This window comes from Artibeus jamaicensis, unplaced genomic scaffold (genome assembly GCF_021234435.1).
Source record: "Artibeus jamaicensis isolate MK-2021 breed Jamaican fruit bat unplaced genomic scaffold, CSHL_Jam_final contig_519, whole genome shotgun sequence".
NCBI lineage: Eukaryota > Metazoa > Chordata > Mammalia > Chiroptera > Phyllostomidae > Artibeus > Artibeus jamaicensis.
This window is the reverse complement of record NW_026521871.1, coordinates 24,975,128-24,994,513: the sequence shown is the minus strand read 5'-3', so window position 1 is coordinate 24,994,513 and position 19,386 is coordinate 24,975,128. Positions and strand designations below refer to the sequence as shown.

The following is a 19,386-nucleotide window of genomic DNA, read 5'->3' as shown; positions in this document are numbered from 1 at the left end:
TACATGATTTAATTTGTAAACTTTGTAGATTTAAAGAATTCCTTAATTCTTGTTGTTTGTTTTATTTCTAGTTTTGGTTGATGGAGAATTGTTACCACAAATTTTTGTGAAGATGTTACAGAGGGATAAGCCTATTGAGATGCAACTCACATCAGCAAAATGGTAAAAGACAAGACAATGTGGAAAGAAAGATAGGGCTTTGTCAATATATTAGAGAATTTTTGGACAGATTGATTAGTTCAGTCTCAATCCCTGTCTTGTTTGGGGATTTTGAAATTTGAAAGTCATAGAGTTGTCTCACATTTCCTTAAATGGATGTGAGTTTTTACTTCATTTACTCAGTAGCATGCAGAACAGGAATTCTCCTATAACATCTAAGATTGTCTACATAAAATCACTTTATTATATTCCCCTTCTGTATTTCAGTTGAAATAATACAGAATTAGATGAGAAGTAACCAACACATATTATGCTAAATATTAAAAGTATTAAGCCACGAAAATGTAAAGATACAGAAATACGGAGTGAGAATTAATTGACGTCGATAACCAAGGCATGATTTCGGAGAATGCCATTTTCTCATTTTAGAAGAAACAAAACAGAACAAATCCTTATAGAGATGTAACAGTTTATAAGATAGTTACATAAAGTTCTTACTAGCATAACTCCTAGCTCATGTAAGCCTTTAATATATGCTAATTCTCTAATTATCAGTACATGAACAGTTAGGTTGAATACCTGTTGTTTAAGGTTCTGTGCTAAATAAATGATTTTGTTTCAACATTTAAGAAGCTGTGGCTCTAATATTTTGGTAAGAATGAGGAATTTTCAGCTAATTACTCATGAACCATGAATTATTTTTATTTTATGTTTTTATATTACTTGCATTTTTTGTTGGATTCTTCTGAGTATTTGATTTTTTATTAGTAAGGTAGTCCTGTCATGGAACTGACTTAAAAAAATAAGTAGTGTAACAAACCTTAAGGTAGTGGTAATAGCTATAAATACTTCAACTGTCTACAATATAAGTAAAGAATTTTTATTGATTTGTTTATTGCATTCCCTAGAAGCTAGGACATTTTCTTTTGTTTGTTTGTTTTTGTTTTTTCCACCCAGCTTACTAAAGGAATCTAATTGAAAAAGGAAATTCATACGTCAAGTTTCTGAAGTGCTTAATGTTTACTACCTATTTAGGGAATGCAAAGTAATTATATGCTTATTCAAAGCCAGATATAATTGTGAAGGTAAATTGCTTTTCAGTAGAACCAAGTCATTGGCTAATTTTTAAAGCCACTAGTAACTTCTGAATAGTTAATTTCTGAAGGATACCTACCTATACATGTTAAAAGTTAAATGCTTCTTCAGTAGTACTTTTGCTGTTGAAGTTGGACTATCTCAACTTCTTTTAAACTTACTTTGTTAGCTTTATATTGTAATGTTTTTCCTTTTTATTATGGAAAAATTAAAACCTAAAATCATGTAGAGAAAAGTGTAAAGAACTCTAAGGTGCCAAGCACCTAGCTTCAAAATTTATTCACCTATTAGACCATTTATTTAAAAACAATTTTGTAGTGTTTTTTTTAAATATCTGGCTTACTATCTGTATATCAGTTAGTTTTCTTTGACTATTAAATTATCAGAACCTCAAATAAGAAAATGTCGAAACCTCCCTCAAAATAAATGAGAGTAATTGTCCCATTTTTGGCCCATAAAATCTTAAAGGCAAGTAATTTTCCTTTTAAAGTTTTAAAACACAAAAGAAAACTAACTTTCTGCCATTTTATTCCAGTTTAACTTACATGTGTAGAGCTGGTGCAATTCGGACAGATGACAACTGTATTGTGTTGAAGGTGAGCTGATTAATTCTCTACAACATGTGAAAATTATCCAGTCATATACATGTTGAAAATAAGTTTGGGCGTTCCTTTTTTTTTTACACATTTGTCACTATAATATGTGTGCATAGAATAAAATAATAGTAAATACCGTGCCTTTACTTTTCAATGAAATGCCATGTAGTTTTTAAAAATTAGTTTTAGATATGTTTTGAAGGTCAAAGTGAAATAATTATTTTCTTGTCATACCTTTTTCATTTTTATGATAATGAAGATGTAAAAATTGTAAAAATATGTAAAATTCAGGTAAAACAGAAAATATATTTCACCTTTAATTTTCATTGTTTTGTAGGAAATAGTTCACTAGCTCTGTAGATAAAGACTTTATGTCACCCTAATGGCAGATTAATCAAAAGGCATAATGAGAAAGAATGAGAAAATAACACGTGAATACAATTATTATTATTGATGTCCAAATCATCTAGAAGTCAAAAATACCTAGATAAGAGACTAGCCCTAGAAGTCCCAAGACCTGGAATCTGATTTTCACGCTGCCACCACTGCCTAGCTTGATAACCTTGGGCACACCCCTTAGTATTTTGGTGCTTCAGACTCCTAATTGTCAAAATGGAGGCAACAACTCCTGCTCATATTTCCCACAAAGTTATTGTGAGAATAACAATATTTTAAACATATTAAATGTCTTACTAGCTAGAAAGAACAAAACAAGTATAAATAAATTGCTTATGTGTCATTTTTATGAATGTGGGATCTCTCACTATCAGCATTCAAAATTGATCCAAGGGTAAAAGAAGATCAATGTTTGCTTTAGTAAACAATTCTGCATACAGTGCTAAGCACTTCTGTGCAAGGACCTTAATTTATTTTCATAACTGCTTTACTCGTCCTTTTCTTCCACATTGGTCAACTAGGTTAATAGTATCTTCTTTGTGTAGTAGTCATGAGCACGAAATTCAGTAATCCCAGAATTTCTGGTATTGATAAATGTTAGTAACTGTTCAAAGGAAAATAAGAATAAGGCGTCCTCTTGGAAGCCCAGGCCTGTATTGAAAAGATTGAATGAGCCTGAAATCAATAGTAAGCAGTAAAGTGCTAAACTGTGGTAAAGCTAGAATGGGAACTTAAAAAAGAGCAAAGCACAGTTGACTATGGTAGTTGAGGAAGTCTTCCTATAACTATAACATTTCGGTTTTTTACTTCCACATGGGGTATTTTTACTGGGAATCTAATGTAGATAAATAACCACCCAAGACTAGTACCAAGGTTTTTGGAGGACTTCAGAAACAAAATTGGACGACTAGATATTAGTCTTTCCAAGGAGGTCTGTGGGAAACATAGGAACTGTAATTAATGCATTTCACTTGCATTATAGGAGAACCAATGGAATCTGAGTAGTGGTAAGATCACTGAATTATTAAAGAGATAATTTTTTTGTAACTGTAGGTATTAATCCTCAAACAAAATATAAAAGTTGGCCCAGCTAAATTACTTACTAAGAAAAAAATAGCATTCTTTTTCTAAGACAAAACTGTTCCTGATTAAATTGCTGCATGACAGTTAGGTAAATAAATAAATATGTGGTACAGGAGCATCAGACATGATTTATTAAGGATTCTGAAATGTCTTTTATAAAGTTGTAGAGTAACACTTTAGTCTTAATTGATCCCAAAGCCTAATTAGAATTTATATTATTGTTCTGTGATTATATGATTAGAGTTTATTGTGCTAGCATAAATGATTCAATTGCACTGAATTTTATATATTTTTACATAAAAAAAACTTTTATTCTCTGTAAGTCTTTATTGAGAATTTGATCACAAGTATGACTCCCTCAAAAAAACCATTGAGTTGACTCAGTCACTATATGCTCTCCATCAATCTTTTGCCTTTACCAAAAAGCAAATAATTAATTTCACTACCTTTCAGACATTGCCTTGTTTGGTTCGAATGTGCAGTAAGGAGAGATTACTAGAGGAGAGAGTTGAAGGAGCTGAGACACTCGCCTATCTGATTGAACCAGATGTTGAGCTACAGAGAATTGCTAGCATTACTGATCACCTCATTGCCATGCTTGCTGATTATTTCAAGTATCCCAGCTCAGTGAGTGCCATCACTGACATTAAAAGGGTATGTTCTCTTTTCCTTTTCAGTGGCTAAAGAAAGGCCTTTGTAAAACTTTTACTTAACTGTTCACTACTTTGAACCAATTGATAATTATAGTTCAAAGCCCTTTTAAATAAAGGAATCTTTTACCTTTGGTAACATAGATAATGTTGCTTTATGAGTTTTTGAGTCCAGTTTGTTTCATATTTATTGTCAGAAAATTTTTATTAAGAAGATAATTAGGAAAGCAGAACATTGGATCCCTAATCCCCAACTAAAACCCCAAAATAGTGGGGTCTGGTCTCTGAACTGGTTACTGATATTGTATCAATATTTATGTCATCCTGTTCAAGTTCCCAGTTACCTCTCTTGCATTGTTGTCATTCTTTAAGTCAAGGGTGATCTCTCGTTATGTATGATTGAGTGGCCTTGTTTTACTGTTCACCACTGTCTTCCTCTTTTGCCGCCTCTTCTAAATTTTGCCATCTTCCTCTCTTTACTTTTTGCAGTTTCATACTGTCCTTTGGGTCTGCTAGTGACAGCTAAACCACCATTTAATCTTTAGACTGAGACCAAAGAACCAAATTGTGCTTTTTCTAAGCTGTTAAGTTCCTTAGGATAGGTAGATATTTCTTTGACTTTGTTTTTCTGAGCCTGTTTGTCATACCTGTTTCTCTAAGCAAAAGATATAAATATTATGTTAGGGAATGTGTATTTAAGAAGGTCATGATAGACAAAGCATTGCCTCCTAATTAGTAACCAGTACTATTTCATGAATGTGACTATTTTTTATACCAGTGGTCCCAACGGTAAACTTTTAAAAATGATTTTCTTGACCTCTTCCATGCCCCTGAGTTCCAAAAAAATTCATCTGGCAGGTAACCATTCCTTTGGCATTTAACATTGAAAATAAATAAACTGTCAAGGGTATATCTTTTCCCTGTCTCAGGAAGGGCCTGGCATACCTTCACTGGTATTTATATTAACGTATACTGCCCTTTATGTATTAAAGTGGTGTGTGTGCTCATCCTTCAGTACGATTGTTTTCCCAGTAGAGTTGATTGGTGACATTGAACTCTTTGTCTTATCTATTTACCCTCTGGTTACTTGCCCACACTGAGAGTGTCTCACTGGTACAGATTTACATGTGCAGGTCCTAACTGTGGCCTCGTGAACAGCCTTAGTTGACCATCCCAGCAAAGCAAATAGAACACCTTGTAGGACCTGAGAGTGAGGGAACAGTTATGAGAACTTCTAGCCTATGCACATGCAAATCATTTAACTACTGTATAGATTATCCTTTCTATTAAGGTTCTGCCATCTTATTTTCATTACAGTAAAACTAGAATAATAATTTTAAAAAATTATCTCCTTATGCCAAACTTGAATATTAGTTTGTTTTGTCATCTTTATTTTTGATGATGGATTATCTAGTGCTTTCTGACCATGAAAGGATAAATAATTGATCCAGACAGAGAAATTCTTACATGCTAATAATGCATGATTTTCATGGTGTACCAGTCTCAGTCAGTATTCTAATATCTGTTATGACTAGAAAGTAGTTAAAACGTTAAGAATAAGTATTTTAGGACTTACCCATCAAAATGAGTATTCTTCGTTATGTATTGGGAGGTTCCTCCCATAATCTATCAATGATGGCTTTGATCAGAATATTTTTGGCCCTGGCCAGTGTAGCCCAGTGGATTGAATGCAGGCCACGAACCAAAGCATAACCGGTTTGATTCCCGGTCGGGGCACATGCCTGGGTTGCAGGCCAGGTCCCCAGTGGGGACCACATGAGAGGCAACCACACATGGATGTTTCTCTTCCTCTCTTTCTCCCTCCTTTCCCCTCTCTCTAAAAGTAAATAAATAAAAAAATAAAAAGTATTTTTTAAGAATATTTTTGGAACTACTTTTAAGAATTTCCTTCAAAACTACCCTAAATGAGTTTCAGGGTTTGTTTTTTTAATATATTTTACTGATTATGCTACTACAGTTGTCCCATTCCCTCCCCCTTTCTTCTCCTTCGCCCTGCACACCCCCTCTCCCACCCACATTCACCTTCCTTAGTTCATATTCATGGGTCGTACATATCAGTTCTTTGGCTTCTCCATTTCCTATACTATTCTTAACCTCGCTGTCTATTTTGTACCTACTATTTATGCTTCTTATTCCCTGTACCTTTCCCCTCCATTCTCCCCATGTCCCCTCCCCTCTGCTAACCCTCCATGTGATCTCCATTTCTGTGATTTCTGTTCCTGTTCTAGTTGCTTACTTTGTTTTAGTTTTAGTTTTTTCAGGTTTGGTTGTTGATAGTTGTGAGTTTGTTGTCATTTTACTGTTCATCTTGTTTTTCTTAGAAAAGTCCCTTTAATATTTCATATAATAATGGCTGGGTGATAATGAACTCTTTAACTTGACCTTATCTGGGAAACTCTTTATATGCCCTTCCTTTCTAAATGATAGCTTTGCAGGATAGAGTAATCTTGGATGTAGGTCCTTGCCTTTCATGACTTGGAATACTTTCCAGCCCCTTCTTGCCTGCAAGGTTTCTTTTGAGAAATCAGCTGTCAGTCCTTATGGGAACTCCTTTATAGGTAACTGTCTCCTTTTCTCTTGTTGCATTTAAGATTCTCTCCTTGTTTTTTATTTTGTGTAATGTAATTATGATGTGCCTTGGTGTGTGCTTCCTTGGGTCTAACTTCTTTGGGACTCTCTTAGCTTCCTGGAAGTCTATTTCCTTTGCCAGATGGGGGAAGTTTTCCTTCAATATTTGTTCAAATAAGTCTCAATTTCTTTCTCTTTTTTTTTCTTTTTCTGGCACTCCTATGAATTGGATGGTGGAACATTTGAAGTTGTCCTGGAGGTTCCTAAGCCTCTCCTCATTTTTTTGAATTCTCATTTCTTCATTCTGTCCTGGTTGAATGTTTATTTCTTCCTTTTGTTCCAAACCATTGATTTGAGTCCCAGTTCCTTCCCTTCACTGTTGGTTCCCTGTACATTTTCCTTTATTTCACTTTGCATAGCCTGCACTTTTCCCTCTATTTTACAACCATACTCAGCCATTTCTGTGAGCATCCTGATCACCAGTGTTTTAAACTCTGCATCTGATAAGGTTGGCTATCTCTTTACTTAGTTGTATTTTTTTAGGAGCTTTGATCTGTTCTTTCATTTGGATCGTATTTTTTTCCTCAGTGCACCTGTTATGTGGTAAGGGGTGGAGCTTTAGATATTCTCCAGGACGGGACAACCCACACTGCTGTATTGTGGTGTCCTGTGTGGGGGAGGGTTCCAAGAGGCAACAGTGCTGCTTGCTTAGCTCTCACTGGCTTTCAGTCACTTCTCTTGTTACCCACAAGCAAATTGGGCCCTTCTGGTGCTGATTCCCATGTGAGTGGGTTTGTGTACTTTCTAGGACCCTGTGAGTCTCTCCAACAAACTGTCCTGTGAGGGCAGGAGTTCCTCCCACCACCACAACTCCCACAGGTGTTTTCAGTGAGAGGCTTGGAGGCTTTATTTTCTTGTGCTGGAACCCTTGCTGTGTGATCTGTCTCACTCCCCCAGTTGTTGTTCCTCACCGTTTATCTGCACACAAATGTGGGGTCACCCAGTCTGCCAGCTGCCTGTCTCTGCCCCTCCTACTGGTCTGGACGAATGTTTCTTCTTTAATTCCTTGGTTTTTGGACTTTCTTACAGTTTGATTTTCTGGCAGTTCTGGATGGTTTTTTTTAAAAATTATTTGTTGTCCTCCTTTTGGTTGTGCAAAGAGGTACAGTGTATCTACCTACACCACCCGTCTTGGCCAGAAGTCCCCTGAAGTTTCAGGATTGTTTTATTTTCTTTTGTTTGTTACTGTAAATATCATCCAACTGGATTTCCCCATCTTCGTACACCACAATCAGTGATGGTTAACTTCAAACTCTCTATATTACAATTAGGGGTTTGTAGCTAATATGACAGTTAGCTCTTAAGGAGGTTTTGAAAGAGGGTTTCAGACTGTGTTCAGTAACACCTGTGTATTTTCACAAGGGTGAGCCTCTGGAAGGCAGATCATTTGAAGAAAGTGGTACTCAGTTGGAGGAAGTTCTCTCTCTTAGTTATAAAATTATTTACATTATTAATATGCCTTGTAGTATATGTACTGGTTCTTAGTCACTAAAATTGTCCTGGGAAGATGCTTCTATTTTCTTATTAGTGATAGTTTGGTGATAAGTCAGGTGTATGGAAAATTGATACCTTAGAAGCCAGTTATACACATGGAAAGATAGCATTAATTGTATCATTCCAGTAATTTTAATAAATTTATCCAAAAAAGTCCCCTGAACATAAATCACAGATAATTGTAATAGATAATAATGATTATTGCGATACATTGTTTATTAAGGATTTTCACAAAAGTTTTTACTGTTTCTAAAAGGCATTTACATAGTGAAATTAGGTTGGCACCGCTCTTAATGTTTGGGAAACGCGCCAAAGACACTGTGGTAGCAGCAGTCAAGCTGTCAGCTATACTCCAGGGCCAGCACAGCCTGAGCGTGCCTTGTTTTTGAGGAGGGCATTTCAGAGAGCCAGTGCAAGCAACATTAGTGCCACTGAAGCTACCATCTAGGATCACTGGATTTTTATGGCTCAGAGGTTCACAAAAGTTTTGCATATATTAGTGTCCAATATGGTGGCATTCACTTTTAGACAGAAGCAGCATGTATTCCAGATCATGGTGACACAAACACAGCTAGGTCTCAGTCGTGTGAGCAGGACACAGAAATAATCAGGAATTCAGTGCGAGCACTAGAATGTCAGTAGGTGTTAAACGTTTTTTTCCTTCAACTCTGCTCGATTGGTTTTATTGAAAATTTAATTTGTGGACTGATTAGGAACATATCTTCTTCTCCCCTCCCATAGCTTGATCATGACTTAAAACATGCTCACGAACTCCGCCAGGCTGCATTCAAGCTCTATGCTTCTCTCGGAGCAAATGATGAAGACATCCGGAAGAAGGTGAGTCTGGGAGAGGGGCGTCCCCCAGTCCTGACAGCCAGCAGGCAGGGAGTGACGTCAACCTGAAAGTCGTGGTGAAGAGCACTAACAGTGACTGTTTGAATATAATAAAGCAGAGTGACTAAAGGCATAATTGAAGAATGAATGGGACCCGGATTTGGGGGGTTGTTTGTTTGTTTGTTTTTAGAACATAGAGTGGCATGGCCGTGCTGGAATGACAAATAACTGGTGTGCTTTTTTGTGTCATTAATATGGATTATTGTGTTGCACCTTTTTGCATGTGTTCTGATAAAAATCAATTCTAGCACTGTGAAGCTTCAGACACCTTGAAATACCTAACACTAGAATTGTAAATGTTATTTATGGAAATACTTTCCAATACTATTGAGAAATTTAAATCTATTGTATATTGTTCTTTGATATGTGGCTTAGTTATGTTTTGATTTTTTTGCTACTGTGCAAGTTTGATGTGAATAAAATCTTTGTGGAATGATGATTTTATGTTTAGTGAGTGGTCATGTGAATTTCTAGGTCCCCCCAAAATGTATCACTGGTATAGCACCTTATGTTATTACAGCCTAGTCCTACACTGAACTCATGTTCTTGATGAGAATAGTGTTAAGCAAAAAATAAATTATAGTGGTAAGCTCTGACGTGGCTCCCTCCTCAAACCAAAAGACTGAACCTACCACTCAAAAAAATATATAATCTAATAAATTTAACACATGGCTTTTAGGAACCACCAGTAAAGTAATCCCACATGTTCTGTCTTGATGAGCCATAGAAGAAGAATAAATTGGGAATTATTTACCGAACATGGCAAGTACTAAATTTTTCCATCTGGGTTGATATTTGTAAGAGAAATCACAAAGTACTGGAAATTTACCATGATTAGAGAAGTTCTCAGGCTTGTAGACAGGAAGTATGGAATAACCATAGGTTTAATGAAATAAATTGAAAAGGACCCATTCTTGAAGAAAATTGAAATAAGCAGTAAGATTAGATATACGAATAGCTTTCATTTAAAATTAGTGCAAAAAACAGCTATGCTGAATATTTTCCATGTACCTCAGTTTAGTTCAGTTAACAAGATATTTTTGACTTGAAGTGTTCTCTAGTAAATATCTATGAAAATTTTTCTTGACACCTCTAAGCTTTCATCTGTAAACTGTTACTTAAAGGCAAACATACTAGTCATATGGTATTCCCTGTGTCTGACAAACATGATTTCTGGATGTTGGTTCGGATATGTTTCATTCAGTGTAGGTATATGGTATATTGCAAAGGAAGAGGCTTTTATGGTAACTCATATAAAACATTTCTAAAAATTGACATGGACTGTATAACATACATAATGATTTGTTTTGGGATGGTTATTAGGGCTCGTTAGAAGTGTTTTACCCATTCCCTAGCTCAAGAAGGTCATGCCATGGACTGAAAGGGAGATAGATAGATGGACCATAATGGGGGGCTGGGGAGAATAGGATGTCCATTGTACTTCTTTGTACTTTTTTGTTAATAAACTGTTGTTTTGGAATTAATGACTTAATCTGTGATATCATGTTCTAGAAATACAACACAATAGTCTGATGATTAGTAGTCTATTAAAAGTTGTATTTATAATGTGTATAATTTCCTGGTAAGTCTAAATCCTGGATAATTTCTGTAGAAAGATGACAAATAAAGAATAAGTTATAATTATTATAATTTTTGTGTGATGAAGAAAAGATACTGTAATATTTTTATATAATGGGGATTATATACAGTTTTTAGGAAGATATTTAATTTCTGGAAAATTAAGTGTTTGAATAATTTATAATTCATAACATTTACTGAAGAGAAATTGTAAAATGGGAAATATAAATAATTTTGCGATAAAGTCTACATGAAAATGTTCTTAGGAGTGGAGAATCCTTATTTTCAATGCATAAAAAATGATGATAACTTTTCCTTTGAATGCCTTTATTTCTATTTAATTTTTTGTTAACATAATTATTTGGATAGATTTTTATTTACCTTTACCTTTTATACTTAAACCTTATTAACTTTGATTATATTTATTTTATTTTGAAGTACAGTGTGTATTATTTTATGTTTTACTACAATTTTTATGCTTATCAAGATAGAATTTCAGTTCACTGAGTTAATGAATGGAGAATCTCTGAAAGAGATTTCAAGGGCTGTAGACCCACCCACCGCCCCCACCCACAAAAACCAAAAAAGCTACAAAAATACTTCATTGCAGGATAAAAATATGAAATGTTCAGTTGATCTGCCTTTTAACTGAAAATGGAACTGTAATTCAGTAAATACAGAAAGTAACATATATTCCATTGCCCTATTATGATCAGTTCAGGAAATGAGGCAGAATGAAGAAGAAGAAAAAACTAAAGCTAAGCAAGAGGTAGAGACAATGAGAACTGGACACAGCTGTAAAGGAGAAGATACAGGCCTTCCCTCTTTGTAGAATTATGTCTCTATCTTACTGCTTCTAAAGACCTCTAAAGGCCCGCTGTGATTTCATTTCTCAACATCTTCTTTCTGGGCCAGACAAAATTAAACTGAAGACTGAGATATGACCTACAGGTCAGAGATAACAGTCCTGCTCTGGAGCAGTGTTAGTGTATTCCCGTTAAAAGATACCAAGTATAGAATAATTCCTGAAACCTAATAAGCACCCAGTAAGTATTTGTTGAATAAATATAGAAATGAAAATGCAGAAATCATACAGAGTGACATTTCCTTCAATATGCCTGGATCTCTGTGTGTCCTGTGCAGAGCAAAGTTGGCATTCCAATTTCTAGCGTTACATCCTTTATCGCTCTGTGGCGTAGTTACAGATTTCCTCACTTCCTGTGATGTCCTGTCAGAGTGAAGGAGGGTGAAGAGTTCTGCAGGTGAGAATAGAAAACATTACCATTGGCTGTGCCATGAAGAGGCAGAAGCCCAAGAAAAGGTGGACCACTGAGCTTGACAATAGATGTGGCCTGGCCATATTCAGGTTAGAATATCAAGAATTTTGGTTAAGGTAAGCAAGGGTGGAGGCAGGAATGGCGAGCTCAGTGGAAGAAGGGTCCAGAGCACATTAGCAGTAACTATACTGCCAGCAATGCAAGGTAAAAATTCACTGTGATCTCTGCTGTGGGGAAAGCCTAGTTTTGAATAGTTTTTACCACATATTAATGCTGACTGGGAAGCATAAGTTCAATTAATAGGACAGTGAAAAAGAAGTTGAGGTACCTAACAAATTATTTCAAGTACTGGCATTTCAGTTTAAACCCCAGTCAGTGGTTAAGTCATGCAGAGGCAGCGGTGGCAAACAGTCCTGTAATTGTGAAGCTGAGTCTCTTATGAGAGAAAATTGTTCCTCTGAAGAGCATCACTTGGTTGGTACCTGTCAATCATAAAAGAGGCTGGAAATTTTAAACGCTTGTCTCTCTACCCTCTTTAAGAAACTAGTGGAATTTCTTAGAAAGTATAATTTGAGGGACATTAGAAATAGTAAATATAAATTAAAATTCAAGGAAATGAATAAACATAACAGGATGTTATTTTTATCTTTGATAAAAAATAATATACATTACAAATCTTAAATATAGTACTTAGTGTAGCCTTTGCTCCTTTGAGGTATCTGACTAATGGAGCCTTTCAGGAAGCTTTCCTCTTAGATTTTGAGTACTTAATATTCTAGCTGGAGATCCCTTTTGAGGGAGTAGGGTGTAAGCTCCGTGAGGGCAGGGGTTTTTATGTTTTGTTCATCACTGTATTCTCAGCATCTGCAACACTGCCAGATACATAGTCGGCACTCAATTACATTATTAAACACCTGTCGATTGATTGTATATGGGCTTCCTTACATTAAGAACTTTTATCATTTTACTAGCAGTTCTATGGATATGTAAAGGGAGAAAATTAAAAATAGAAATAAAGTCTGATCATATAGGCAAGGGGTTTCACTATACTTAGCATAATGAAAATGCAGGAAATTCCCATTTTTTCAAGAGGCAGAAAATCCCAAGAACATGTCGTCTTCTTATTTGATATAGATAAAAGAGAATATTTTTTATGGTATGATACTTGTTTAATTTTGAAATAATTTTAATAATTTCTTAGGTTTTTTTTCCTTTCTAAATGTGTCATTTTAAAATAATGTATATTATTCACAAGTGTGAATCTGGGCCCATTTGTTTTCTAGGGATAAAAGTATGATTTGGTTTGTAGAAATTAGCCTGACTCAGGAATCAACCTGTTCTGTAAAATACGTCTGTATAAAATAATTATCTTCCCAATTAATGAATGTCAGGTTTTTAAGGTCTGTAATTTAATTCAATTCTACATAGATTGATTGAAGTGCCTACATTGTGTAAACATTATCTGATGGGAGGAGAGGAAGTATTGCGGTGAGATGCAGAGCAGTAAGACACAGCCTAAAAATGCCACATTTATAATAAAACCTGTAAGTCAGAGAAGAGTAAAGAACGGCCAGTAAAAATTTGGTCAGGGCTGAAGGGATTATTTGGAAACAGTTAAAATGGACACAGTGATATCAGTGGGGTTATCTTTGAACCAATAATTTATCATTTAATATTTTTGTCAGTTTTAATGTTTTCTAACTGCCATTTATTTTATATTTTCAAGAATTGAAAACATAAAAATTTAAGTTTTGTTCCTTGAGGGGATCATCCAGTCATGCTGGTTTTATATGACATATCAAGAAGGTAGCCAAGGATGGATATTTTTTTTCTTTTAAACTGAACAGTTTTTAAAAATAAGTATAGGCAGAGAAAAATAAAAGGGAAAAAAAAACAAGAATGAGAATTTGTCTTCTATCTGCAGAAGTTATATCTGCAAGGTCACTGTGAAGATGACGATACAGTGTATTTAAAATACTTAGCATGGTGCCTGTTAGTACTTAGTAAATGGAAGCATTTTTTAGAATATCTTAAATGACTCCATTAGAAAATTAAAAATAAATATATATTTTAAAGTCTGTTAGAAAAACTGAATAACATTGGGGCATAAATAAAAATGGTTTGCAATGAATACAGTGAGTTTATGTTATAAATTTCCAGTACTGTTATTTATTCTTTATAGTAAAAAGAATATTTGTATTTCAGAAGTATGGAGGCTCGCTCTTTCGCTTATCTCTTATTAATGACAAGACATCTTCTTACTCTTAAAATTTAGAATATATTTAAAATTTTAGTTTTCAAAATGTTCTGTGTGCTTATAGCATGTCCTTCAAAGCACCACATAAAACTTGGAGGAGGAGTGGTTGGAAGTTAAATAGAATACACAGTGTAAATCAATGATGTGTTCAATTCATAGGTAATAGCTGTGTTATGAAAATATGGAAGCCAAATTCTAACTTTGATCATCCAAGTATTGATCATCTGACTTTTGGTTGCCATAAATACTATTTCTTCAAAGAGTTATTATTTATATGAAACTCTTAAATATGTATGTTCAAATTTTAAACAAATGTAAATTCTTCTCTATTTTTTAAGTTACAAGATTTTAAAGTACTGGTATATTTTAAAATTTAGTTCCATTTTTTAAAATGTTTTCTGCCATCTCAGAAACTTGCTAATAAGCATTTCACTTTGAACATTGTAATCATTTGTTATACCTTGATTTTATTACTAATTACACTTTTACGCAACAGTACAATTATACCATGACTTTATATTTTTTAATATTTGCAAAGTTCAGTAATTCTAAGTGGTCATTTAAAAAGCACAGTGTCAAAATTTTGCATTTTGTTTCTGCCGTGAAATCAGGCAGATGCAAGGAATTATTTCTGAGCCTTAGCCTGCAAGTTGACACAAACACCTTGAACATTTTGAAGGTTTTCGACGGTACCACAGAAGTAGCACCCCTTCAGGACTTGGCTCTGTTACTGAATAACAACAAATTCATTCAAAATTCAGAATCCATTGACTTAATCTTTGGTAAAATTGTTAGTTATCGTCTTAAAGCCAGTCTACCAAGGAATTCTAAGTGAGCTCTGCAGCATTCGTTCATGCTGGTAAGTATTTTTAACGCGTTAACCGTGGCAGGACCACGTTTGGCCATTGCCCACAGTATTGAGACCCTTGGTCTTCTGCAAGCTGAAAGAAGCAAACCTGGGGAGTGATAATGCTAGATACATAACAGAGGTATTTATAAAATAAGTAATGAATATTAATTTCAGAGTTTCGTTAAATGGAGACATAACATTGAGTGTTACACTATTGTGATCTTCTAGTTGCATAAACCATTTGATTACAATTCCTGTTCTTATTTTAAAGTATTAAGTACAGGTTGGTTATTTTGTTATCTGGTTACAAAGCATCAGAACCAGAAAAAATACATCATTCATCTCACATACTTTTTGGTACAAAGTGGGTAATGAGATGCTTTAAGTACATCTGTTTATTCATCTGGCATTTATGATATACCTTCTATGTGCCCAATAATAAAGCAGAAGACTGGTGTGTACCTTGTAGGAGCTTACAATTTAAAGTAGCTAAGAGAGGAGACATTAAATTGCTATGTAGTAATTCCAAGGCCTCGTGTGTATAAAATGTCTTGTCTGCACTAAAAGCCAGTTTTGCCATGACTGTTAGACCTAGGTATGATTAAGATGCGACTATAATTAAAATAGTCTATATAAACGAATCTGAAAGAGTCCATCCCTATAAAGAAGTTCATTTGAAAGCATTCTTGATTTCTTCTTCCAAAACATGAAAATTGTTTCAGAAGTTTTGACCACAAAATTTGTGCTACTTCTGTGTCAATTGAAAACATTTTTCTAAGGGATCTGCCTAAATGTGATTACATCGTAAATTGATATTTTATAAAGGAAGGAGGCTTCCAGAGTAAATGATGTCATGGAGGTGCTATTTCAGCATTTTACTTTGTAGACAGCTTCTGTATGCAATAGATTTAAACATGAGGCAACATTTTAAAAAACTTGGAACTTCTTTTGATAGTTGTTACCCTTTCCTTGTCAAACTGTGTAACATTCATAACTAGGAGTTAAGCTCCATGGAAGCAGTATTTAGCACACAGTAGTTTGTATTTATTGAGTAAATCGTGTATGTCTGGATGTTAAAATTCAGCCAGCCTACTGGCAGGGTAGAGGAGCAGGGACTGAGCAGGGCCTTTGTGTCGCACAGCTCTTGCTCAGCGCATTGTTCCCATCCGTGGAAAGCAGTCAGAGATAGAGGGGAAGTTTCTAGTTCTCCCATTGGAGTAGTAATTTACAATGTTTTTATTTCTGTGCTAAAATGAAAGGATAATTCAGTGACTGTTTAGGTTCTGTTCTGCCACTAAATTAATTATTGAACTTTTGCCCTGGATGGTGTGCTTCAGTGGATTGAGTGCCAGCCTTTCAACCAAAGAAAGGATCTCTGGCTCAATTCCCAGTCAGAGCACATGCCTGAGTCGCAGGCCAGATCCCCAGTAGAGGGTGTGCTAGAGGCAACCACAAATTGGTGTTTCTTTCTCTCTCCCACCTTTCCCCTCTGTCTAAAAATAAGTAGTCTTTTTTTAAAAATTGAACTTGTATATGTAGAGAAATATTTTTATAGAGGAAGTATTGATCTGTTTTAGACATTATAAGTATTTCTGACACAGTGTGTTCATATTTTTGGTTTTGGGGGAAGGAAAAGTCAGGCCAAGAGAGCCCCCATTTTTTCCCCCAAATGTAGAAAAGTTTAGAACTTGGAATGCTCTTCTACACAGTTAACATTAAATGAAAGTTTCCCATCTATTGAGTTGAACAGATCCTGATGTAGAAATTGCAAAATACCACCTAACAAGGCTTAAACACAAGAAAAACGTGGAAGTTTAAGAATAGTCCCACCATAAGCACCCCCTCCTCGTTCTTCACTCTAAAGTGACGTGTAACACTGCTCCCAGGCCCCGTCAGGCCCAGGAGAAACCTCATGTTAATTTAGTTCAGTGCCTTCAAGAGAAAGGACCAAAGGAGGCCCTGCAGATAACACTTAGGAGGTTTTGTCTTCTAGTTCTCTGGCTAAAAAGAGAGACACTATTTCTCCTACCTCTTGCCTCCCAAGATTGTGGAGTTAGAGAAATTTGGTATGAATGTGGATGTAAATAGCAATGGAAGAATGAGAAAAGGGGAAGAAATACTTCGTAAAACGTTTGCTTAAACTCTACAATGTAACCTGTCTGTTTCAAGAGAAGCTGTGTATCTTTTAGAGGGGGAAAAGCCTTTGGAAAAACTGTCCTTTATTTAAAAAATAAATAAAGAAAATGTCAAAAAATCTTACATTGGAGTATTAACGAAGATACAGAGTAAGCTGTGGTTGGGAAGTCTGCAGTTCTCATTTAGAACAGGTGTGGTCTGTGGCCTGTGAATAGTAGAATATTAGTTCCATTTAGTAGTATCTGTTGAAACTAGATCCTGATTCTAGAATGCATATCATCAGGGATTTAAATAGAAAAGTGAGTGGATCTTACTCTCTTGGTTTCTTCACAGTGTTTTCTTGGCTAATCTTTTTATCATTGGCTTGCATCCTCTCTGACTCTTGGCATTTGTACCCATAACCCAGGCAGAATTTGTCACTTCCTCTCTTGGAGGTCCTGTTATAAGTATCTTTTTCTTTTTGTCAGTTCAGTTTATTAAAGATAACCTCTCTTGGCTTCTTATGGTAACCAATCTTGATTGGCCTAGAATTTTTAAGTTCTCTTCTTTCCCAGTATTAAAAGTCAAATCTCAATTTAGTTACTAAGGCCAAGCAAAAATCTGTCTTACAGCATAGTGAGTAGAAAGGATCTCACATGGGAAGTAAGACAATGGAGCCCCAGCTCTCCCAGTGTGCTTAAGAGAACCTGGACCAGCAACTTAATCTTTCTGGACTTCAGAGACTTCCTTGAATAATGCAAGAAGTTGGATGAGTTTATTTCTAAGACTCCTTCAGATTTTAACATTATTCAGCCAAAATAACAGCCATAAGTGTGTTTAGTTCTTTCAGATAGTTACATCTGCTGCCATCAATACCGTGCAGGAAAACTGAGAAACCAGTTGAACCTGTTTAAAAGCAAGCTCTGCAGCTGCCCTTGCTTGATGCTTGGAAGGCCATGTGCTATTGGAGTGTTGTTGGTGGTGGTTTTGCTTCATTTTGCTAAATGGGAAATGTCCTTCCCATTTCCCATTATAATAGGAATTATAATTTAGGTGGCCAAGCGTTTCCATGATACGCACAGCATCATGTCCTTTAGTTAATTACTTTGTGGCAGAATCACTCTGGTCGCTTCCTGAAACCTAGGAGAAGTTTGGTTTTCCATTTTTAGGAATGGATCCTTTGCAGACCCCTACCGATATCTACTCAGTCTACCAGATAAGTTGGGTGTACATGCTTATCTTGCTCTTATGTCTGACATGTTACCCCGTTATTCCTCTTCTTCCTCCTCATCTCTACCCTGTTTCCAAAACCAGTCTCTTGATTGCATTGACATCAGAACTGTGTTCATAGGGCTTATTTTCTTGAAAAAGTTGAGATGAGGGGCTGCACCTTAAATAAGTGGGCCCTCAGAGGGAAGATTCAGTGTGCCCTGGACTCGTCTGCATTGGCACTAATGAGACTGAAGCATTGCTACCTACCCCTACAGGTTCAGTCTCTATTGTAGATCCTTTTTTCTCTCCAGACCTAGTCTTTCTCCCTGACCTCCTTGTGCTGCATCCTTCTTGGCTGCTTAGTCCCTGTTGCTTTAACTAGACTTTCCGAATTCAATACCTCATTCTCCTAGATGTTACATGGCTGCCTGTTCTAACATACACAGTTTGATTTTAAGTCTTCATTCTTTCCCCCTCTTCTGAATTGTTATCTTCTACCTAACTGTTACCCTGTTTCTGAGCACTTTTCACAAAAGCCCATTTGGAATTAAATTGTATTTGCCTGGCCATTGTATACATTAGCATAAATAGTTGATACTAACAGAATGCCAGCTTTGCTGTCCAGTTCCCTTACCTCTGTGTCAACCCACTTTCAATTTTCTGAGAAGTTTGGTGGCACCACCAAGAATCTGGTTTCAGTTTTCACATCCTCTTCTGGACTTGGTTCAAAGTCCAAGCTGAAGTTTCTAGTACCTGAAAAATGCTTTATTGTGGATCATACTGGAAGAATAGTTTTTGTTTATTTTTTTCAAAGACATCATCTCTGACTGTCTTAATTCTTCACATGCTCCAAGGAAAAGATAGTGACTGATTTGGTCACAAACAAGTTGTGGGTCCACCAGAGCTCATGGCATGTTGGGGAATTCCCTCATAAGCCAAAGCCATCTTGTTAATATCCTATGTATGCAATGGATCTCTCTGCATTCAGATTATCTTAAGTTTTGTGTTTTCTCCATCACCCTCTAGGCTGACTTCACTTCTCTCCCACAGACCACAGGGATCTCCTGTCCCAATGACAGTG

General features: G+C 35.7%; 1 protein-coding gene across 3 annotated transcripts in view; it reads left to right on the top strand.

Annotated features, from left to right (window-relative positions):
- The window catches only part of ARMC8 (armadillo repeat containing 8), a 100,973-nt gene that overhangs the window by 47,730 nt on the left and 33,857 nt on the right, over positions 1-19,386 (top strand). For 2 of the 3 annotated variants that reach the window (XM_037139433.2, XM_037139434.2), the window contains 4 exons: positions 72-162; positions 1,790-1,850; positions 3,783-3,983; positions 8,864-8,959. In XM_037139433.2, coding sequence (XP_036995328.1) covers positions 72-162; positions 1,790-1,850; positions 3,783-3,983; positions 8,864-8,959 — 449 coding nt within the window. The remainder of the gene's footprint in view (positions 1-71; positions 163-1,789; positions 1,851-3,782; positions 3,984-8,863; positions 8,960-19,386) is intronic. The other variant, XM_037139435.2, reaches the window with a different exon arrangement.